The 24,581-nt window shown below is 44.0% G+C and overlaps 1 protein-coding gene across 42 annotated transcripts in view; it reads right to left on the reverse strand.

The window, feature by feature from the left end:
• The window catches only part of Magi1 (membrane associated guanylate kinase, WW and PDZ domain containing 1), a 603,374-nt gene that overhangs the window by 19,994 nt on the left and 558,799 nt on the right, over positions 1 to 24,581 (reverse strand). For 27 of the 42 annotated variants that reach the window (XM_060383794.1, XM_060383792.1, XM_060383791.1 and 24 more), the window contains 6 exons: positions 21,613 to 21,644; positions 11,749 to 11,965; positions 8,050 to 8,133; positions 5,189 to 5,280; positions 3,656 to 3,848; positions 1,222 to 1,515 (listed from right to left, as the gene is read on the reverse strand). In XM_060383794.1, coding sequence (XP_060239777.1) covers positions 1,222 to 1,515; positions 3,656 to 3,848; positions 5,189 to 5,280; positions 8,050 to 8,133; positions 11,749 to 11,965; positions 21,613 to 21,644 — 912 coding nt within the window. The remainder of the gene's footprint in view (positions 1 to 1,221; positions 1,516 to 3,655; positions 3,849 to 5,188; positions 5,281 to 8,049; positions 8,134 to 11,748; positions 11,966 to 21,612; positions 21,645 to 24,581) is intronic. The other 15 variants (XM_060383789.1, XM_060383788.1, XM_060383784.1 and 12 more) reach the window with 3 other exon arrangements.

Here is a 24,581-nt window from a genome sequence, read left to right on the forward strand (position 1 = left end):
CGGTAGATTTTTGAGGAAAACAATTTGGGATTTCTACTCCCTGCTTCTTGTTATTTTTAAAGTCAGCAGAAAAGTCTTTGAGACTCATTTCAAAGCAAAGCAAAATAAAACGGGTGCCTTGATGCTGGGTCGTGCATTGTGCCATGCTGTGATGACTTGATTTTCGCAGCTCAGAAAGGCATGGTTAGTAATGGGTGTTGTTACTGCGGTCACACACGTGCAGACCAGGCTGAGAGCCCCCGTTAGCAAGAAGCAACTTATCAAGGCTCACTGGAAACAGAGTGGGTTCTATGGGATCCAATGTTAAAGGGGTGTAGCCTCTTGTTAACTTAAGCCAATGAGCGGCCTAGACCACTGGCCCGTGAGCCGTATGGGGCCAGGCCATTTGACGTAAACCTGAAGCCTGTATAGTAACTTGTCTGTCTCCTATCACCTTCCAGCGCACTAGGGAGAAGACAAGGGTCTGAATCAGGAGGAACGGTGGACATCCATTGCAACAGGGAAGAGACTCTTAGACTCAGCTGGGTTCTTAGAAGCATCTGAGTTCCTGTCTGCCTTTATGACTGCACCCAGGAGAGAGTACTTGGAGAAGGTTGCAAAACGTTATTCATACTTAACTTAAATCCAAGACCCAAATAAGACCCCAAGTCAAATGACTCAACTCAAGAGTTTAGTCAGTCTAGAGCAACAATAAAATATCATTTAAAAGATCAGCAGCTTTCAGGTAGGGATAAAGAAAGGACAGACATGAGATGGAGGAGTTTCATAAGTAATATTTTTTTTTTTTTTTTTTTTTTACTTCTTACATCTCCACTTTTTCTAGGCATTCTTGCAAACATCTGCTGCTTTTAAAATCCTCATGACTTTCTGAGGCTGTTAAAATTAATGATATCCTCCACTCTGGAGCTTTCTGAAGTCTTTCTTTGGCAAAAAGTATACAGTCTTTTACACTACCAAGGGGCCACTATCCACACTTGACATAAATCTTGTGTGTACTGGAAGTTGTACAGGACCACACATTAAGAAAGAAAGCTAAAAGGGGGTGGAGATCCCCCCCAAAAAAAAAAACCTACCGAATAAACTCCTTCTCCAATTAACACTTTTTATTATTTGAAGAGAAAAAACATTAAGGCATTCCTCTCTTTTGAAAGATAGGCCCCGATCCTCGGTAAGAGCAGCAAGCATCCTTAACTGCTGAGCCCCCCCCTTTGGAGCACTCACCGAAGGTCGTGCCCGCTTCAGGCCTGCTCACGGAGGACACGATGACGAACCCGAAACCCTCATTCTCCCCGCGCCGAATCTCCACATCATAAGGCTGCAGCACGGCGCTCACGACGCCGCTGCCCCCGCCACCACCACTGCCAATGCCACTCGTGCTGCCGCTGCCAGAGCTCACGGTGTTGAGCGAGTTCTGGCTGCCCTGCGGCGTGCGCTTCTCTTCCGTCAGAGAGGCGGGCTGGTTGCTACTGTGGTGCGATGAGGCTGGCGAGGGCACCTCATTGTCTGCTTTGGGGACTGCAAGAGAGATGTGTGTCTAAACCGTTTGAAATCCCTGGAAGATGGGCCCAGCCACCGGTTCCACCTTTCCCACTTGTAAGATGCTATCGATGGGCGCCTTGTCTCGGAGAACATGGGCACGAAAAGCAGCCGTGCCAACAGTCAGGCTCCAGGAAGGCTGACTGCACATTGACCCCCCCAAAGAGAACTCCCAAAAAGCACAGAGTAGACAGTACAACGACAACACCCACAATGCCACTCAGTCTATAGCAACATCCAGTTCTGACCTTTCCCTTGTGTGGGAGGGAATTGTGAGCGGACTTTGGTATGAGCTGTACCAGTGAAGGCTGTCATCCGAGCTTCACAGGTTCCCTCACTCAGTCATTCCCTGAGTCACCTGTTTGCTCAGTGTTTACTTTTTCATTGGGTAGGAGGCTGCTAGGGGTTGTACCTTTGAGGTTCGCACAGATGGATTCACGAGGACCCCATGTTAAGTATATTTAACTGCTCTCCCCAGCTCCCAGCAGTACACATCTCCTCTAAATCACAGAGCCACAGGCATTAACTTCCTCCCAACACCAGTCATCCTTCCGGTATCACTGCCGGGTCAGCTGGCTGGGCAAAACATTCTTAAATAGTCCACACCATAGGCAGAGCCAGGTACCAACATCAATAGGTACTGTGGTAGGTTTGTGGCTATGATTACATTTATTCCACAAAGCTCTAACTTTCATAGATATTCTTAATGGTGGGAAACACAAATTTTACAACCTAACAGCTCTTACATGTAGCTCAGGGGATAGGTGTTTTCACACGGTTATGGAAATGTCATCATGCTCTGTTTCTAGAATTTTGTCAGCTTCAGGAAGCGAAACCCTCAGCATTAAATAACAATGCTTTGGGGACCCTTACCAGTGCTGGCCATTCTGCCTTATCCATTCTGCTGGCTATCTGTTGACCTATTCATTTCCTATAATGTCTGCATAGGACGAACACAGTAAATATCCCAAATGTTTAAGGCTTTCAAAAAACTGAAACAATAAAGTGAAATTACATTGCCTTACTACTTTAATTTAAGCCAGGGAAATCAAATAGTTTTCAACTCATCTCAAACCAAAAACAAACTAGCCAACTGCCACTGGCTGCATGGAATACCATGCTAAGAACTTCGGCGAATGCGTTCCTTATGAGGACATTATCGGTGGTGGAGAAGGGCTGTTTGCAATGGCTGCCATTAGCCTCTTACACTGGCATTTAATAACTTCATTCTGTAATTGATTATGTATCACTTAAAACAAGCTATGTTAGTATTTTTCTAAGTACCAATTAATTTTACCCGGTAGGTGCTTGCTACACTACCGTCAAGGCTGCAGAGAACTCGTAGGCTTTCACATCATACTTCTTCAGTAATTCATCTGACATAGCAATGAAGCTTCCTCTTCTAGATTCCGTTGTTCAGGCTTTGAGTGGAGGCTGCAGGCGAAGGCGAACAAGTCCATATGCTTTCAGGAAAGAACAGGCTAACGTAACGGCTTTCTTAAAGTGCCGGAGTGAGATACGGAAATACACTCTGAGCCACAGGCATGGCTGGACGCTTCCTGGACGCTCTAAACCTGAAAGCATTTGGAGGAGTGTTCTTTTTGAGTTAAGCCTCAAAGGTTATTTTGAAAACTGCAGAGGAACCAGGGACGACCTAGAACTGGCCAGCTCCTCAGCTTTCCCGTTAACGAAAAAGAAAAGCCTTGATGAATACAAGTGAGGCAACAGCAAGGTGCTGTGTCAGGGTGAGCTCATTTTGCAGTCCAAACCTAGCTTCTGTTCTTTGAATCTGGAGCTGACCGTTTCTCACGCTCCTGATGGGCTCTTTGGATGAGGCTTCTCATCCACTAAAGAGGAAGGGTCAGTTCTGGTTGGTGAGGGGGCAAGAGGCAGGGGATGTATATTCCACTAGCATTCTTCTGGAATTCTTTTGAAGCATATGCAATCAGCATATTAACGTACTTTTGAATGACAGCACTTCTGCAGGGCTGGAGAGAAGCAAACCATCTGGAAATTCTGAGCTTGATCACATTTGCAAACATTTGCTAAAATAGAAGCTTGAGGAGGCAGACACAAACACGACAAGAGCATGGTCTGAAGGAATGAATGAAAAACATACCAGCAAACACCACTTTACGCCTCACTGTGAGATTGACGTGGCCTTGCTTGGCAGCTTGTTGCATAAGCTGGACCACAAGCTGGTGTGATTTTCCAATTACTGGTGTCCCATCCACACAGATTAATTCATCTCCAGACCTCAGGCGGCCGTCTGTGTCAGCAGCACCCAGTGGTACGATGTGACCGATATAAATCTGTTGAGTAATTAGATGATGGATGAAACATTGTCCTGTTGGTTTTACTATCAAGACTGATGGGCCGTACATCTCTAGAAATAATTCAGTTCATTCATTCATATCCACACGCTTGCCACAAACAATAATTGAGCACCCACTGTGTACACGGCATTGTGCCAGGTGCTGTGGCAGTTTTTAAGAAGTGGAAAGAATAACCATTTCCTGCCTTCCTCTTTGACATAAATACATCTGTGATCTGTCAATCACGCACTTTTTCCTCTTCTACTCTGGAGAAACAGTCACTTTATTCTCCCACTTATAAGGCCTTTTCTTCCTTTCCTGTCTACCAAGGACCCCACTTGCATTAAGCCCTGATAATGATATCAATACTTCTTTTCTTTAAGGGTCTGGTACTGTCTGCTTAGCAACAGGGCAACTCACTAAACATTGTGAAATGAGAAGAAAATGAAGCAGTCTGGCCTGGCATTCCCACTTCTGCCATCTTCTAGCACCAGAAGGCAGAGGAATGTTTAGTCAATGTCTTGCTGTTTCACCATTCACTAATGTTTTCATTCTCTTTATATGGCATTCAGAGTTTAGGAGGGGTGTGAACAAAAAGACGAAGGTGTTGGGCCTTAGCAATCCCCCCATTTATACTAGCTCTGTGACCTTGGGCCAGTTAATTAACCTTTTGGGGGACATTTACTTTCCGGTTTGAAAAAACAGGGATACATTCTGGATAAAGGAGAGAACAGTTGTTAAAAGTTTTTAGTGAGCACACCACACACAGTAACTGCTCAATGAATAATGGGCTTTCCAAAGGGATCAACAATGCTTCTCCTTTGTTTTCCTTTCAAAGGACCCTGTGATGTTAAATTAAATTTACTCTAAGAAACTGAGTCTCAGGGCCATTAGTACTGCTGAGGGAAGTTCCCTTTGTAGTCTAGCTATTCACTATGCAGACCCTTAAGCCTTCTTCTCAACTACACAAATCCTCAACCTACTGCAGACACCACAGACTTGCCCACAAGAATGAGGCTGCTGTCTTGTCAGATGATGCCCACTGTGCCTTCTGCTTTCACTCTTCGTGTGTGTGTGTGTGTGTGAGGCCCAGCTGCTGCAACCCCCTACCTCACACAAAATCTTTAGAAAACATCACTTCCCCTCTTCTTCAAGACAAATAACAACAGCAACAAATGAAGCTCCACAAAAAGCCAGTATGAGATCCATACTACCCAAGATGAAAGAGCCAGGGCCACAACCAGCTGGACTCCTATCTTGGTGATCCGTCATTGCTGCCACTTTGCTTTGAAGTCTTAGCAAATAACAGTGGGGAGAAAAGCAGATAAAAGACTCACAGGTTCCCCTGGCTCATTTCCACCCAGAATCCTAAATCCAAATCCGGTCTCTTTCCTCCAGAGGAAGATGTCCTGTTCCTGGTAATCTGGAACTGCAGAGAAGGAAGAAGGGAGAGAGATCATTTCACTAATAAAAAAGATCATGTGTCTAAGATGGGCACAATTACAGGACCAAGATGGATGATGAATGCACAGATAAAAGCTTCCCAACACAGGCAACTTTGCTACAGAAAAGGTCACAGGTGGGTGACACAGCCAACAGGCACAGGAAGGAGCAGGGTCAGTCAGCTCTGCAGTGCTCCAAAGGGCCATAACTGCCTGATAAATTCCTAACTTAGCTCACACCATCAGGGACAGCTAGGGTCTCTCCAGTGTTGCTGCAACAGGAACCAAGTGGATTAAACCACTACACGCTGCACGACAAAGCAAGGATCCACAAATAGAATCACAAGCACTGAGTCACCCGGGAAGGGAAGCTGGCTCTACGGATTTGAAAGTTCCTTTAAATGTTATTTTATTGAGAGGATAAGTATTATGGTTTGGGCTAAAAAGAACTTCTAGTTTGTTTTAAATTATTCTCTTCTTTTTAGTATAATCAAGACCATGACATCAGTAATTTGATAGGATATCAATTTTGTAAGAAAAAATGTTACTTTCAAGGGCTATGGGATGTACAGCTCAGTGGTATGGCCTGTCCTTCTCCACTCCTTGGGTTTGATTCCTGGCACCATAACAAAACAGAACAACCCTAGGACTTGTAACTGTAGAGTTTAATATGATTTAAGTCTTATGACCCCAGTTGCCAGACTTTCATGCCCTTAGGGTCAAGCGATGACAAACTTCTGAACAATTAACTGTATCTCATCACGAAATTACAACTTTCCCTTAATTTGCCTGTGGTATTTGAACATTATAATTATTACTATTCATTTCAGTAAGTCGCTATTTTATATTTAACACTCAGTAATGGCCTAGTGCTTTAAAACGAAGCTTTTAGTATATTCCGGAAGAAAATGCTTGTTGTGCATGAAGTCATTGTACATAACTGCACCGCCAATTCACTGAGATGCTAAGAGGGGTCACTTCCACGACATTCTTAGTGAGCATTTTAGTGTACATACAAGGTGCTTTATAGTCTATAAAGTGATACAACTTTTAGTTAAAGAAAATGCATTATAATTTACTTGCAGTGAACCCTAAAGGAGGCACTAAATTACTGTTTCCATATTCTTTCCTATTTGCTTCATTAATTGTATTTTGGGCCATAGGAGTATCTAGGCCTACAAATTTAATTCCTATCTTCTCCAATTTTATATGGAGGAATAGAAAAAGACAGAAATCATCACTTAGAATTCACATTGGGGAAAATTGTTGCTTTTTAGTGCTTGCCTGTGGCCTGAGATGCACAATAAATGAATAATCCAAGGGAAACAAGATGAATAGGTGAGCACAAGGCAGAGGACTCAGAACCTGATATTTTGCTTGAGCTACTTTAATACTGGGGCTCTACCTGCGTGTGTGTATCCAATCCGTTTTATTATAAATGCTGAGGCTAACTCGCAAAATGCCAAGGCAGGTGAACTCAGCTATATCAGGGTGCTCCCACTGAAACAATCAGAGACTACCGTTTCCTTGAGCCCATTATATATAGAATGTATTCATTCCTGCGTGAGTAGCTTAGTAAATGGTACCTGCAGTTAATCACCTCACTGAAATAACAAGTGAAGTCAGAGGGTGTTCTGTCTTTTGGTTTACCCAGGGAAGGAAACCAGCACCAAAAGACCACATGGCTGCTGGAGCTTTCTAGGAGCAATTAAAGAGTCTCCGCAATCAATGGCTTTCGCCCAGATCCCTTTTTCTCATCATCACATGAACACAGTATCATTTGTCCATCCTACAGGGACAACAAAAACGTATCGTGTTTCTGCCTTGTGTTGCAATGAGGTATCAGCTATCATGGTATACCAAGAAGACTCAACAGATCGGGTCAATCACCTGAGTTAGTCCACTGGAAAAAAAAAGTTTGCTTTCTCTCAAGAGTCAAGAAGACAATGGTAAACTGATCTAAAGAGTTTCTGTTGAAAAGAAAGATTCCCCGTGACACTTGGGATATAAAAATATTAACAATGAGCTAGGAAACATAGACACAAACACCAAGATAGACACGTGACAAAGGAAGTCTTCTGGTACTTTCATTTTAGCATATTAACAATCTTACTCTTTCAGCAATTGAATACCAAGTGCCCAAATAAATATAACCTCAGTTGATTGATACTGAAATATACTATGGTATTCAACTTTTATCTCCTATGATACTATCTCTTCATATCAGAAGTACTAAGGTTTTGCAATGAGTTCCCCCAAATGTTTCATTCTCTACTTTCGAAGAACTGTATTTTAGAGAGCAGCAGGGTGGAGCCATTTTCCTCACTTTACTATCACATTTTTTCTTCTTATTGGTATTTTGTGAGGCTAATCTTGGAGAACTTCAGAGTTCTAATCCAGCCATTTGCATTTTAAATCCTCACTGAGGGGACAGTCTCTGGCTAATCTGCTTCTGGCATGGGTAATGGTCACTTAACAAAGTAGCAGAATGACTTTCCTTGATACTCAGTGAGAGTGAGGTCACCAGGCCCCTGGTGTCTCCACTGCCACAGACACACAATGCATCTACAGATCGCAAACACATGCCACCCTAATCTCATCTGATGTTTGGCCCATGCTTGGCCAACACATGCCTAAAAACACCCCTTCATGCACTTTCATCTTCCCTCACTTCTGTGAACCTCTCCCCAGACAGATGGGAACATCAAACAGGATGGATGATAGTGGAGAAACACAAGTTTGCAGCAGATCCTTACTCTGACATTCTCCAAAATTCGTGGAATTGATTTCTCTGTCTCTTTCACCCTTGCTCAATCCTGATGCAGGCGAAGGTGACATAGCTGGAATATCAATTTCACAATTGTGTAAAGCTTAATATATGTTCTTTCTTAGTTCACGTTAGCTTAGTTGTGGTTGATAAGGGATGTGCAGTTCAGCTTCACAACAAAGGTCATGACCGCTATGGAGTATAAAGGACTGTAGTTTGGTTCTGATTTTCCCCCTTTTTTTTTTTTCTTTTTTTATGGTGCTTTGCTTGTCAAAAAGCTAATCAAACACTGAGAGTTTCCTGTGACTTCTATTAGCATCACAGGCTCCTTATGTTTAATTAAGGCTTTTACTGAATGACCTTGTTTCAGTCATGAACAACAGAAGGCTGCGTAAACCTTCTTTGCCTTTTGAGACAGTGTAAGTATATAGGAGCCACCACTACACAACAGCACTTATTGAGGGGGATATTGGTTCCTGAGAGAATCCGTTCTGAGACTGAAGCATGCCCTGGTGAATTCTAGGCAGTTCAAACCAGAATAGTCTTTCTTATGTTTGAGATGCAATCACGGAATCTGTCGGATCTGAATGAACACACAGAGAGAAATTGTTATAATCATCTTAAAATCCTGGTGTCAGATTTGTAAGCACGACTCCCTGAAGGACAGCTTTATAATGTTCGTTCAAATGACAGTTTGACTGCTTTCTTTTCAAGCTGTATCACAAACAGGGAAAAACTTTATTTACAAGATTTGCCGTTCCTTTTGTAGTAAGCGCTGCTGTGCACTAGGTGACTGCGTGAACGAACATCTGCTAATAAGACCAACCATGCCATTTTTAAAGACATGGATCCCACTGGCATGTTATCTTGAGAAAATATAAGATGGGCAAGATGGCTTATTTAAAGGACATCAAATCTTTAATTAACATCGAAATCCTTCAAAGGGATTCATTAACACATCTGTAATTCAGATTAAGTCATTTTTGACACTGCTATTTTGGCGGATGGCCAAACTGATAGGATGGTATTTTGTGAAACAGTTAGACCATGTAAAGAAAGTGGTCAGCTGTGTGTTTATACCTACATTGCCTTTAACAATGATGTTCAATAAAAATGAAAAGGTATTTTCAACATTTGTATAATTAATGTGTTGTGTCTTACTTTAATTTTCTTCCAGCATTTGCTTTTATTATCAAGAGATGGGGAGGTAATTCCATGCATCAAGACTACTTTTCTTTTCTTTTTTTTAATGTTCTTAAAAGACAAAATACAAAATAACTTAGGGCAATGGGAGAAATAAATTTGAGATTAAACAAAGTACTAATTCAAAGGCATGACTGATATAGGTTTATCAGCAGATACCATGGGAAGAAGAAAACCTGTGATAGAGACAGAATAATTGAAGGGGGGTGTCTTCATTATTCTCATTTAGCAGAGAAGAAAAAAATCCATGCAGATCAGAACAGCCATTAGGCTGCTACTATCACTCAATTACAGAACTTCTAATCACCAAAGAGGCATTGATTCTGCCCCGTGCGGCTGCACCTGATTGCTTAGATGCTAAAGAAAGCAAAGGAACAAAAACGGAACCATTCCAAATGTTTCAGTCTGACCGCTATTTGAGCAATGTCATGTCAGTGCTTATAGCAATTGCTTCTGGCCATGCTGGATATTCTAAATTCTTTTCCTGGTGAAAACTTTCTTAAAAGTTGAATAAAATATCCAAGTCTCAAGAAATACTGATGCTTCAGGGTGAATGAGCCTACCATTGAGCGTGGGTTTGAAGTGTCCTGTCAATCCAGGAGGTCTTGCCAGTACTACAGGGAATGATTTATTTTATCACATTATGATTAGAACATGGAAAACTCAATCATAATGTGTGCTGTATTGAAGAAAGCAGGGGCATGCTCAATAAAGCAAGCGTTCAACATCCCCTGAAGTTGGGTCATCAACTGAAGAAGCCACATGGTTGGAGAGAAATGTGAAAGGAACATGGAACCTTCTCCCTGAGAAGGCATTCCTTCAGTGGTATTTTAAAGAGAAATTACTACAATTGCAGAGGATTCCTGGTGTGAAGGCCAGGCCTATAGCAGCCTGATCTGAAAACCTCAAACCTCAAACCCAAAGCTTGTAAGTACTGACAAGAAGAAAACACCATACCATAAAACTTACATTCACAGATAAAATCACTGCAAATACGGTCTAAAATGACTTTCTGGATTTCTGTGTAGGGATATATGAAACATAAGTGGATTTGAAATTTGGACTCAGGTCCCATTCTCAGACTACCTTGTTGTGGATAAGCAAATATTTTCAAGTCTGAAACTGGAAGCATTTCCTGTCCCAAGCACTTTTAATAAAGGATGCTCAGCTGTGTAGTTAGCATTTGCTGCAGCTGTGGAAGATTTCCCTTAGCCTGGCTTCCAGAGTACTTTGATGGTGCCTTCCTCATCTGGGGCAGGTGAAGCAAGTCCATTTTCAAGTTAGCTGGCTTTTGTCAGCATTGTGAACCTGGGCCAGTACGGCAGCCTGTCTAATGGCCCGCTGTTGTACTGATGGTGAGGCTGCTTCAAGGGACCTCTAACAGCTGATAATCAGCAAGAGGTGAGGACCCATGTGCCCTCTAGCTGATGAGCTTTAGCAAAAGGTTTGGTCAACGTTTCTTTCCGGGGCTGCTGGTCTTACTCCCTTTATCTGAGTCACAGAACAATGGAGTCTCCCAAAACACCCTTCAGCCAGCAAATGTACGCTGCACAGCCGAGTCAGACAGGTTGGTGAGAGAAGAAAGAACCCTTAACCTCTCATACAGTCCCTGAGCTGCAGATCTCCATGGAGGTGACCACAGCTGTAGCTAGGGAAAAAAAAAAAATCCATGCCAAGGGTGGCCAGGCACAGCAATGCTGTTTTCTCTCTCAGCTTCTTCCGGGACAGGAATATACTGCCTGCCCTCCTAACACATTCTGTCCCATTCCAGGGCACACTAACCAGCTAGCTCGAGAGAAAATGTCAGAGGCAGCAAAGCCTCCAAAAGGCCTGCTATGCATCTCCTACGCCTGGGGCATTTGGGGGACTTGCATTGGTGAAAGAATGAAAACGACTGAATGAAGTTCACTGGTGGTGAACTTCCCCAGTAATCATTTCTTCCAAAAACAGAGAAGGGGAATATGGAGAGGAGTTTAGGTTTTTAAGGTCTGGGAAGTTCCAAATCCATTTTAATAAAAAGGTAGGACAAAGAGTACACTTGACTATTATATAGATAATTAAGCTACAGTCATTTTCTGTGAGTTTTTTTTTCTTTCCCCTTCACCTTTTTGAGGGAAATGTTTGCAAAGATGGAAGAGTGTAAAACAAAACATTACCAGTATTTTTGAAGGCCACAAAAGAAAGCACCTGACCTCTTCTCATAAACCCACAACCACAATTGTGCTCTGTGGTGTGCTGGAGCAGCTTCTCCAGACAGGAGTGCAGAGCACTTGGGAAAGAGCTGAAGACAGTTCCCTTACCAACCACGACTTTACCCAGGCTTCCTCCAACTGGACACATCATCTACACAGCCAACCAGCAGACTCCATCTGCTCTGAGAAGCTCTGCTTTCCACCCTCTTTGCCTTCATCCACTTGACTCCCTAGGCCTCTTCCGTTAAGAGGAAGCTAGAGCATGGGGAAGCAGGAACCCAGGCATTACTCACGTCGGTTTTCATACATGCTCCTGGACTGGGCCCAGATTTTAAAAGGATCTGGTTTTTTCTGCCCAGAGCCGTCGGTCTGATCTGGAGCAGCGGTGTCTGCGGGTGGGTACTCAGGGAGGACCTGTGCGGCGTGGCTCGGGGATGCGGTGTGCAGGCTCCGGTGGCTGGAGACACTGTGCTGGGAGCTGTTCTGGCTGTCTTTCCTCTCCAGTGGCTGCTGCAAGAAAGCAAGTGAGGGGACAAGACAGGAAGATGACTGTGGCTTCTCCAGCAGGCACCTCTCCCCACTCTGCCTTTGCTCAGTGACTCTGTGTCCTCTCTCTCCTTTCTCTCTCTCTCACACCCACACCCACACACACCCACTTAAAAGGACATACTCTGGCTTCTACCTTTCTCCAGCCAAATGCCAAATGCAGATAAATCCTCAAGTGATTGGCAGGAAGACAGAGGGGTGGACGAGACAGAAAGACATAACTATAGCCCATGCTGTTTTCTGGGCTGTAACAAGGAAACAAATCTCATTTTTGTTGTAAGTTCTCGGGAAGATATACTGGGCTTGTTTATTGTCATCTATTCTGACACCCTCACTTCCTGATAAAAATATGTGACTCAAAATACCATAAAGTGTTTCAGATGTAAGCCTGTACAATCCACAAGCAATACAATCAGGGCTGAAAATGCTTCTTGGGGCTCCATATGCTGTATCTCTTAGTAATAAAATATCTGCTCTGCTCTAAAGGTTTCCGCCAGTTCCATTCCAGCAGAGACGGGGGTCAGAGCATTAGGAAGTCACAGTACACAGGTACTCATGTGCAGAGAACCATCAGGTCAAGAGCTTCTGTAGTCTTTGGTGAATCAGTTCTAAAAGCACTGCTTTCTACCTCTTGAATTACTACTGTGAGTCGAAAAGTCAAAAGCAAACCTGATGTACGTATAGGTATTACCCTGCAGGGGTCAGTCTTTCCAGACTGGCAACTTGTCCAAAGTTTAATTACCTTTCAAAGTTTAATTACCTTGCATTGACTTCAAAGGCAGAGTCAAGTTCCCGACCACTGAAACCAGCTCAGCCCTGACTTTCGTTTTATGAGCTGTTCTGAGGTGACGGAGAGTACAACCAAGGCCCAGGTAATGGTTTTATCCTTGCAAATGCTATGCTGGAGTTCTGTCTCCTTTGCAAAAAACACCATGCATTGTATGCTTCATTATCAGGAGTGAGGATCCTGGTGTGTGTCTGTGTGCACGTGCGTGCATCACCATCCGCTTCACGCAGACTACAGAACTGTTTGTAAAGACGTTTAGAAGACCCTGACCGTGTGTTCTGGTCCCCGGGAGCTCTGCTACCAGAGGCTATCATAGTTCTAATCCTAGCTCTCCCCTCAGGTGTCCTCCATCTTTCTTTCATTCCTTTTTAGAAATGCCCATGGCCCTTTTGCCTTTTAACCCTTGTTTTGAAATAAGTAGAGGAAGAAAAGTCCAAAAAGATCATAGGTTTCCATATTTATGCAGTAAGCATTTTATTGGCAGACACCGCTCAGGCTCCTTCATTTTCTCTTGACACCTAGAGATTTGACTACAGGTTCTGGAAAAGTTCTGTAGGCGAGGAAAATGTGAGGCCTATATTCTAAGGGTCCTAGAACTCTGAAAGGTTTAGTTCTGCCACGTGCAAAGGTAAGCTGGCGAAGATACCAAATATGACACAACATCATCCTTTCCTTCTTCAGCTGGTAAAGCATTTAGAGACCAGCATCTCCAGGGCTCAACACAGGCACTCTGCCACCTTTTAAAGTCCTTCCTGACCACTGACATCCACTCTTATGGCCTCATATCATGCCCTGAAAAGTAGTGCCTACCCTGTCCCTTCCTTGGGTGACATGCTGAAGATGTTGAAGACAAGAACAGCACTAGTTCTCTTTTGGATATGCATAGCAATTTGTGTTTCTCATTGTGTGTCTTTCACAAGGCTCTCAATCACAGAGCAGGCACAGCATCCATTGTTGGTGTGAACACAGAAGACAATATTTAGAAAAAAAAATGGTACTATGGATAGGTTTCTTCCTTTAAGTTTTCAGCGCTGCTTATCTTTATATACACACATACATATGTAACTAAATAGGTAGCATTTTACAAGTAAGGAAAAATAAAGGAGAATTTCATCTTGAAGTGAACTTTAGTAACTAGAATTAATGTGCACTGTGACTTTTATGTTGTTAAGGAGACATCCTAAAGACGAAAACAAATCGTTCGCTGCAGGAGCTGAGTTTGCCTGCAGACTCGTACACTTGCCTTCAAAAGCCTACCCTACTTTTGTTCCTTAAAAGAGTGGCAAATGTCTGACTGTAGGATGAGCCCATCAACACTGAGTCCATTTCACAGATGAGGTAAGTCTCTAATCCTGAAAGCTCCAGTCTCCGTTTGATGTCACTAACCCTCCACCTGCTAGGCCTGCATGCTATGGTATGCCTGGAGGAATGCTCACATGTAGCTGTTCCTGTGGGGTGCTTTGTGGCCTGTGTACCACTGACTTCTTGGGTCCCTGTCCCTGAAAACCAAACTTTACCCTCTTGCATGAGACCGCTTTTCCTCCCTGTCCCACACGGAGTCTGATGAAAGCGTCCGGCTTTGACTGTACTGTGCCCATTGGTGAAAGCGAGAGGACTCCTCAGAGGCAAGGCACTTGGTCCCCCACTGGTGGTGCTGTTGGGAGGTTGGGGAGCCTTTGGAACATGTGGCCAGCTACCAGAAGTGGGTCTCCCGGGGTGGTCCCTGAAGATGAGAATGTCTTTCTGGTGCTAGCCTGAGCTTTCTGCTGTTCTTCTGTCACCACGTGATCAGCCAGCTCATGTGCGTGCAGACAGAGACTGAGCCAGTCCTGCAGCCATGCCTGCTCACCCTGATCCACTCAAGTTCTGAAGCACATGAGCCAAAATAACAGCCTCCTTCCCCCCTCCCCCAGCCCACCCCAACATAAGCTGCTTCTGTCAAGAATTTCTCACCCAGATGAGAAGAGCCACACACCTAGAGTCATGCATGTTGTTCACATGGGTTTCTAAGGACCTAGCATGATTATCTCAGCACAAGAAATCTCAGACACAGAGGACCTGGCCTTGAGTTTAAGTAGGGAACTTGTTTGGCTATAAAGGGAGTATACAGATGAAGTCTACTGAAAACGCATTAGCCAACTTTCAAATTTTAATAGTCTTTCTCACCTTGACATAGAGGAATCATTTAAGTCTGATTTAAAACAAAATGACAGGCATAATCTTGGATAAGAGAGCAAAGCTTCATCTCTGTCAAACTGTGTCTCTGAGTTCCTTTAATGCCATCTAATGTTGCCTCTCAATCAGAAAATACTGGTGAAGGGAATATCCAAAATTTTGGAGACTGTGCTCCAAATACTTTACCACAGAACCATCACTCACTGGCTTAACTTGATGACATACTAAAGGGCTACAGTCCAGGAATCAGGAAGCTCTCTGGATTTTCACCTTGGTAAGATACAGCCCTGTTGTATGGTCATTTCAAAAACTGGCCAACTCCCCCCAATTTAAAGATGCATTCTCTCATGAAAACTTTAGGGTTTTTTTGGAGTTGTACTCTATGTGCATATGTGCAAACATTTCAGAAATGTTTTCGTTTTCTGTGACATCCTTTATTATAGCCCCAAACTGTACACAGAGAAGGTGGTATTTATATAGAGTGCACAAATTAAACTCATTTGGTGTGTGTTTGTGCACATACACATGCAATCAGATACATGTACATAGCTGTATGCATCCAGGTACATGTATGTGTATGTGGAAGCCAGAGGGTAACCACAGGTGTTGTTCCTCATGTGCTATGCGCTTCAGTTGAGAAAGAGTCTTTTTTTTTTTTACTCTGGAGGTCCCTGATTAAGCTAAAATGGCTGACCATCAAACCTAACTCACTTGCCTGTCTGCACCCCCCCCAGTACTAGAATTACATGCTCACACCACCATACACTCATTTGTTTCATCCATCCATCCATCCATCCATCCATCCATCCATCCATCCATCCATCCATCTGTCTATCTATCTTAATGTAGATGCTAGGAAATAGACTTGAATTTCTGATGCTTGCGAAGCAGGTATTTTACCAACTGAGCTATCTTCCTGGCCCTTTAGAGTCAGTTTGTATGCCCCTCCCACCTTTTTAAAAAATTTTTTATTACTTATCAGAAGGCTTTGGGCATGAAAGAAAATTCACTTCTCAACTGAGGCAACACAGAATTAGGTCTGCACTGAATCTGAACATCATTCATCTCTTCTTCTTTATAGTTTTGATCCCTCTCTTTCTGTCTCTGTCTCTCTCTCTCTGTGTGTTATGTTTCCCAAAGTTTTACTATGTAGCTCAGGCTAAGCTCTAACTCTGGATTCTCCTGCCCTTGCCCCTCCCCCTGCCCCTGGAGTGATGAGGCTATAGCTGGGCACTACCTTCACCTCACTTTTCTAAGTGAGACACTAGCTCAAAGACAAGCAGCTATGAGGCTGCAGCTTTAGCCCTGCTAAAGGAAGCCAGTGTGCGCAGGTAGAGGAACACCTAGCACACCCGCAAGAAACCAGACAAGGCCTGCCTGCGTGACTATCTGCCACATATTTATTCACTTGACTAACAAATACACACGGATAATCCACACTGTGCCAGGCACTACGGAAAACAACAGATAAATAAAAAAGATGTCAACTAACTGCCTGGAATTTATATCCAAGTATGAATGTCTGTGTGTAGATGGATAGGAAATGACTCAAACATTCAGAATACATTGAAAACAACATACCACAATGTCCTTTGGATAGCAGGTTTATGGGTGGGTAAAAGAGTGTTTGGCAGTGGACCCAGCCAGCGTGTGCTAAGTTCTAACACACACACCATGAGCTTGGACTGTTTTTAGCATGAGTAGCTAGTGTGACACTGTGAGGGAATGGGGGAGGGGAGAGCTGGACATGAACTTGGAAGCCAGATAATGCAAGTGCCTTGTGCGACATTGTTAGGACAGGCGTCATTCTTAGCTATAGAGGGAGAATCCATTCGTGCACTCAATATAGGAATGCACCAGGGCTTAATGTACTCCCAGGAAGTTTGCTCAGGCTTCTGGGTAGGAAATAGGCGTAGAGAAATGACTGGAAGCAGAGAATCTAAAGTCACTCTGCACCTGCGGTAGCTTCTACTGGGACATTGGCACGATGAAGGCGAGGCACTGCCGACAGGCCCAGTGGGAGAGAGGAGGGACACTAAGACACCTTAGAAACAAAGCACCGATCCCCCCACTTAGAAACAACCCCAATACGGAAACAAGGCATTCTCCCCAAGAATACTCCAGCTTGAGTTAATGGTTGGGGAGAGGGCTACATACCCAGAGAGACGTCACCAATTGTCACCTCTGTCACTAGGGTGATATTTTCGAACTAAGAATTTCATTTCTGATTCTCAAATCTCAGCCAACTTAGAAGAAGAAAATGGGCTTAATTTTAAAATCTCCTTAAGAGTCCTTGGCCATGAACTTGTATCACAAAACCTTTTAGAATGAAATTGTACCTATCTCTCTAAAATGAATGATTCTCATACTACTTACTGTCAGGTCAGGAAAATTGGGGAAGGCGCAATGGTTTGTGTAAATGGAAATGGGAAAAAATTTATCTCATCAGTATTTCACAGAATGATTTATAAAGTGAACTGAAAATATTTGCTCGGAAGAGCAAATGAATACAGGCAGCACTTAGGAGCTTAGATGATGAAAAGAATTCATGTGGCTTAAAAATGACAAATTGATCCATTTTAAAGCCAAATTATTTACAGTTGATCTATCTGCCAAGACCCAAGGCCACTGCAGTGATTTGCATGGACAATAGGAGCAGATCCAAGAACTGCTGAGGTATGAGGCCAAGGTCATTAGAGGCGTGAAAATTAGACACTAGATCCAGGCCGAGGCATAGGCTGCTCTTTCCTTTATCTCTACTGGCCTCTGAGTCTACTTTCTTTTCAAAGAGAGGAGAAGGTAGAAGTACACTGGTTAGACATGTAAAGAAAATCCGAGCCACAGAAAATGTACGAAGTTTAGCAAAATGGAGAGTTCGTGCATTTAGAGGCTTCCATGGGCTGTTCACTGAGATGGGAGGTGAGAGGTCACAAGGCAATTTGAAGTCAACCTATTCCTTTTCTCATTTACCATTCTCACGGCTTCTCCTATGGTCTGGAGAAACTCTGATGAGATTATGAGGTGGTTTGAAATTGTGAAGACTAGGAGTACAGTGTGAGAGGTGGGGTATGCCATAGAGGGTGACCTGAGTGTCACTCTATGCATATGTCATCTAAGAGGTCTTGTGTTTCCCCAAAGCATGCATCTCCTGAGAGATCTTGTGCCCCCTCACATGTCTTAATGACTAGTTCCAGACATTTCCTTTAGCATCTCTTGCAGGTAAAAGGGACATAAAATGTTTTCTATTGATATCCTGAAGACATCACCTTGCCACAGACCTTAAAACTTTGGGTATTCCCAGCCTGTCAGAGAATTCCAAATAATCTCACAGTTCAGCCACAGTTCTTCATCCTACCTTGGGGCTGGGCTTTGTAAGACTACTCACCTTAGGTCACTGGGACTGACTGTGGCATGACTAGCATAATGTGTGTACTTGCTCATCCTTCAACTCTCAAAGTGTACGCTCACCAGACCTGAATCCCCACGAGGAGAGGGTCCAGACTGGTCTGTCTGTTAATGCGGTATCTATTTCTCTCCCCAGCTGCTGGGAGGCGAAAATGTTTTCTGTCTTATTTCCTCCTGGACACCCGCACTATTTTAGCACCTAAGACAGCCATTAAACATTTGCATTTCCAGTGTCTCATTCCGAGTTCCATACTTAGTAGTCCTCGATACCAACTTACTGAATGAAAGGATAGAGAAATGGTTGAGAAAAATGGAAGAGAAATGTATGGAAGGACATGCAATCGGTGAACAGATAGAGAAATGGACGTATTAACAAAGCGAGTATGGAGAAGGTGGGATGTTACCTAGCAGGAGCACAGGCGGATCTGACTTACAGTTTGTTTTCGTGTGCAATTTAGAATTTAAAACCCCTCCTCCCCCACCCCACACAAGGTCTCTGTATGCAATTAAAACTGATGAATTAGAGTTAAGTTTCTAGTCAGAATGATAAGCTGGGTCACAATACAAGTTTTCCAGAGAAGCCTAGAACCTCACAGCAAATGTGTCTTATTTTTTACTATCACAAATCTGTGCTGTAGAAATCCAGGTGTATTAAATTAATCAAATGTTATTAAGGTACCACCATTACTCCACAGAAGTACACAAAAGCCACAAACAGCATTTAAGCTAAATATAGTAAGTTCAATTAGTTATTAAAAGTAAGCTATAGGGACAATCCAGGAGGTGAAACAACATTAAAATGCTAAACCCTTCTGCTATAATAAAACCTCAACTGCCTAATTATTGCAAATATTAAAAACGAAAGAAAGAGTATGGGAACACAGGGACCCTGTCCATCATTGGAAGGAGACAAGCATGTCAGTACCTTGGCAGTACTGGGGGGGGGTGGTGGTGTAGGATGAGCAAGCAATAGTGCAGACCTGGTTCCAACACTATTCACAGAGCTGGGGTGAAGCCTACATGGATCACAACCCAGGTAAGATTGCTGCACTTTCAATTATGCAGCCTACAGAACTGACACTATCTGTCAGCACCTGAGTAGCTCAACCAGCACCTGGACATCCAGCCTCCCTGTGGACTCCCTCCAACCCTACTGCGAACATCCCCAAATCGTCTGTCCCATTGGCAGGGCATCATGCAAACTCAAACTGGGGAAAGGGAAACAGCTTTCCATCCACCTGTACAAGCCCCCACTGATCACAGATGTTTGCAATGCTCTCCTGCCAACAGCAGCCCTTGGCTGATAGTCCCTTAATCATGTGCAGTAGCTGCCAGTGTGCCAGCACGCCATGCAAGCTGCTGTCCCTGTCCTGGAGCAGGACCCAGGTGAGGACAAGCCCCAAGCTGGGCGCCTGCTCTTGAATCCAGCAGCACCCACTGTCTTAGCGTGTGGCAATTAGGAGCAAGCAGACTGTGGGCAAAGCAGTTAAGAGAGCTTTTTTTCCTAGGAATGCAACCCAAGTAATTGGCTTGTTGCTCACTAATGACATGGCAACTACAAAAATAAACTGCCAGAGAATTCTCTCAACTGACTTCACGAACACGGGCTCTGCATATGCTTGATGCTAGCCAGGTAATTCTGGAATACTTGAGGGGAGATGATATACAAACATTAAAAACCTCTTCTGCACAGAGGCAAACAGCAGAGAACACCTCGACACCTGAAATCATGCTATTAGTGCAGCACGGTGGCTCCCTGTCAAGATTCCACAGCGTGTGTGTGTGTGTGGGGGGGGGGGGTAAGGCAGGTCCATGCATCATATGCATCAGCACAGCACGGCCATGGTGGGGAGGAAAAGGAGGGCTCACACTAACTCAGGCTCAGGAGACGCATCCTCCAGCTGTATTGGCTTTATCTGAAGGCTGAATGCGCTTCTGACGATGACCCAGGGAGAGCGATAAACACATGCACACATGCACAAGGTCTGGCATCTCTGCGCTCTCGATGAGGGCGCCAACCAGCACTTTCCTGCCTGGACATTAACACAAACTGACGCGGGAAGCAGCCCTGAAGTCAGTGCTCCAGTCACCATGGCGCTGTGCCATCAGAGTCACATCAGTTGCTGCGGCTTTTTCTCTTTGCAGAACTAGGGACTTGGGCTTCAGAATGCACGAGCCCCCCCCCCCCCCATCTCCTTAATAAACTTCTGCCTGCTGCAGCCATGCTTGGAGACAGGTGGAAAGAATTCAGCAGCAGCGCCCGAAGCTGCAAAGTTTTAAAGGTCCTCCTCTGGATGGCACGGAGCTACAGAATTCCCCGTTCTCAAATCTTCTAAGTTTCAAGGAAGCTCCCTTCTTTATCCTAACATTAATGACTCGGGAAGCTTCTACTACCTAGTTCTATTTCACAGGCATTCAAAGCACAGATTTGGAGTTTTTAAGTAGCATTTTAATTTGTTGCTAGTGCCCTGGGAGTAGAAGCTCATACGACCAAGCAAAACACTATAGCCTCTAGGCTATTAGCCAGCATGCCAAGTAGGCAATGCATCTTCAAGAAAACCAGATTAGAAAGGACAGCAAAACATTGATTTTTTTTTTTTTTAAAGAATCCTATACCTGCAGCATAATGCTGCTAAAGCTAGCAAAACAACAAAGGACATTTCCCTAGCAAGGAGACGTCTTGTTCTTAGTGCTAGGCAGTGAACACTGTTCCACCTGGCCATGGACATGTACAGGCACAGCGATTCTCCTCTAAACCCACGGGCTTTTTCGGTTTTGTGAATAATTCACCATCGAGTGCAGAAGGATGCTCGAGAGAGAGCCGGTAGCCATGTGAACGGCTGCCCTGAACACCAGTTGAGAAGCCAGCGAGCTAGCAGGTGGAGCCTTTTCTCTCTCTTCCTCCCCCAAAGGAAACAATAGCATTTGTATCAAGTTGAAACAGCCCAGAAACTCGCCCATTCAAGGGAGTTGTGAGCATTTGTGTAGAGAAGCCAAACTGCATTATTTCAATCCTCAGAGCGTTTTTGCATCCTGCTTATACATCTCTAGACAGTTTAAGAGACAAACCCAAATACCGGCTCTATCAAACCTATCCCCGGAACTTCATAAAATGAGTCTGGCTCCCGCATCCACTCTGAAACACATTTAGTCAGGGGAACCCAGGCAGCGTACCTCCCTCCAGCTGGGGTCTCCCTGCTTCCCCTCTCCCCCTGCAAGCACCAAGTAAAAGACAAGTCCTTACCGACTTTGGACTCTTCTTGGGAACTGGTAGCCCTAGAAAAAAATGCAACAAGGGGAGGGAGACATCGTTAGCATATAAATGTTACCTTTTCTTAAAGAACAATCCCCAGGTGTTTCATGGCCACCCAGTCATCTGCAGAGTTATGTCAGATTTCTCCCCAGCAGCGGAGTTACCAGGCTGTTCATATCGAATCAAAGCCGAGGGAGGAGGAGAGCGAGAGGCAGGAGATCTATCTGCATTAGCTATGCTGACTTGGACTGCAGCAGCCTGGAGGCTGGGAAAAGAAATTCACAGACCTCAGCGGCCTGGGAAATTGAACACTTGGACAGAATCTCAAATGCTCTTCTGGATTAAGAGAGACTTAACTTACAATTAAGTTCAGGATATTCCCTTTCCTCACGATCCACTTGTCAACGGAAAAGGACCAATCAGGACAGAGAAAAGGGTATATATTTAGTTTTAAAGGACAGCATGGTTAAATTTATTCCCCCCCCCCCCCACCTTTCTGTCTTTTTATTTCCCTATGTATTTCAGGCAAAGAAATGCCTTCTTTAGCTTGATGAGCTCAGCCTCAACACAAAGATGAATGTTCTTTCGCCAGCAGAAGGATAAAATAGGAGCACGAGTTCAAGATGGTCTAGCATCCGCCCCCCCCACCCCGAATAATCAAAACACATCTTGATATCTGTCAGTCATCTAAGCAGCCTCCTAACTTGGCTTCTGGAAAAGACTGAGGCTTGGACTGGGCTCTGGAGAGGTAAGCATGCCATTTGGAAAGAACAAGGAAAATTTCATAAGGCTGAGAGAAAAAGACAGTAAAAAGGGGGAAGAGAACGGCAAAAGAGACAAAGGTGGTGGCTGAACCTTGTGGGCTGTCCTCAGACCCTGTCCTTAGTGGGAGGGCTAGAGCCGGAGGGAACCAGTGATCTCACCACTTCTAGGAAAGTGAGCAGCAATCAGAGGCAGGCTTATGGGGACCTGTCACCAGACAAGTGTGGGGAAGGGAGGTGAGAAAGGAAAACAAGCACATAGGGGTGTTTGAAAAGTAATCTTTGCCGCCAACTGCCACCTCCTTTATTTTTCTTGTTTGAGCAGGGGTTAGACCACAAATGCCAAAGATACAACTGGGATGTGATGGCTTTGCACAGGCAGTTCGGCTTGGTTCTGAAAAGGGATTTGGATGTAGCCTGATGATTTCAACTTCTTTGGGAAGTCATTTGTTAGTTCTGAAGCCATGCTAAATCAGCAAACAGAAGAGGAAGCAGTGGATGTGGGTAAAGAGAGGAAGAAGACGCTAAGATGAGCAGGGCTAATGTACACACTGCCAGTGAGGCATGGCAAGAGTCACTGGTCCTCAGAGATTGGAGCACTCTCTGGCAAGTCTCTCACATCACAAAAATGAGGTTACCATGGTCTGACAGAGTAGCTCTCAGATAACACCTCATTTAAAAAAAAATGTGCAATTCCAGTGGCCCCTACCTGCCTCGGGGGAGTAGAGACCTGCAGTCCTCACACAATTTCTTAATGTTTCTGATGCCAAGGTAAGAGTCACCCCCAGGAACGTATTTTTAAAAATAATGACAGAGCAGAAAGAATATTACTGTGGCAAGTGAGGCAAATGCAGGCAGGTCACTTTGGAGTCTTCTGCGACTTCGTTTCTGCACTGATGAATGGAAATAGCAAGGCTCACTTTTTAAGATTAAGGCAATTAAATAACACAAAATCTTTGAAAGCCTCTGTCCTGGTCCTATGATGTTCTTTTACCTTCCTTGGCTAACTGACATCACCTATGAAAAAATGACTAGGATTAGCTGATTTCAATCAGGGAAAAAAATCATTTTCTGCTTAATTAACTAATGAATAAAAAGATTTGGGGAGGGATTTACTTAAGATTTCAGACTGGGCTCAATAATTTTTATACAACTTTAATTTAAAAGAACTGGGTGCTTTTATTGGCTAACAGACTATACTTAAGAAATCTTTATCAAATTACATTAATGAGTCACTGCATATGCTTCAAAACTACATACTATTACATGGTTATGTTTATATTTTTTTTCCCAGTTCATACACATTTTCTTGGAAGAAGGCAAGTTTCACTATAGCCAATTTTTATTAAGCTCGATTGATCAGTATCCCACTAACTCTCCACAAAACTTCTGTAGTATCTCCAACTGGTTTTGTAAGACTCAGATCTGGGCGGTCACCAATTGTGTCTTAGGATCACCACTTGTAAGGTAATGGGTATTTTCATTCTCCGCCACAGAGGAACAATTGCTCATTCCCTACAGCGAGCGTCCGCAAAGACGCTCACTGCAGCATTCTGATATACAGGAAGACCGGAAACCACCAGAACTTCTAGATAGCCTGGGGGGAGCCAACCCACACCAGCACTCCACACAGATTCAAAGGAATGAGCTCCCTCCACAGGTAACGTTGTGACCACTTCCAAAACACAATGCTGAGTGCAAACGACGCAGAGAAGGGTAGGTAGGACATGGGCGAGGCGGCAAACACAGACACACAGTTTCACCTTCTGTGAATGTCCCCAAACGGATGAGCGGGGTGCTATTCATCGCTACTTAGCGTTCTGATCTCACTGAGGTAGTAAGAGAGCCATTTTAAAATAAAAAGTAATTCGTTAATACCCCTTCAACTGTTAACAACAAAGCATCAACCAGCACGGAAGAAACGGAGCTAACCAACTATAGCATGTTTGTGCATTTCCTCTAGGAAGTCGCCCGTGTGATGTTCCAGAAGGTCCCAGCTAACCTCACACAAGGCGTATTTTGTAACAAACAGGAACACCTCCTTGCAGGAAGGCCTTTGTTTTTCTCTGCTAGTGAGTTGCTCAAACCTTCACTTTAAAAGCCACACCTTTTGACATGAGCCCAAAGTGGGTTATGACCACAAATTAATATTTAAATAGTCAAAATCAAGACACTCCACTTGGCTGCTTTAAAACGAGG

Source organism: Meriones unguiculatus, chromosome 5, assembly GCF_030254825.1.
Source record: "Meriones unguiculatus strain TT.TT164.6M chromosome 5, Bangor_MerUng_6.1, whole genome shotgun sequence".
Classification (NCBI taxonomy): domain Eukaryota; kingdom Metazoa; phylum Chordata; class Mammalia; order Rodentia; family Muridae; genus Meriones; species Meriones unguiculatus.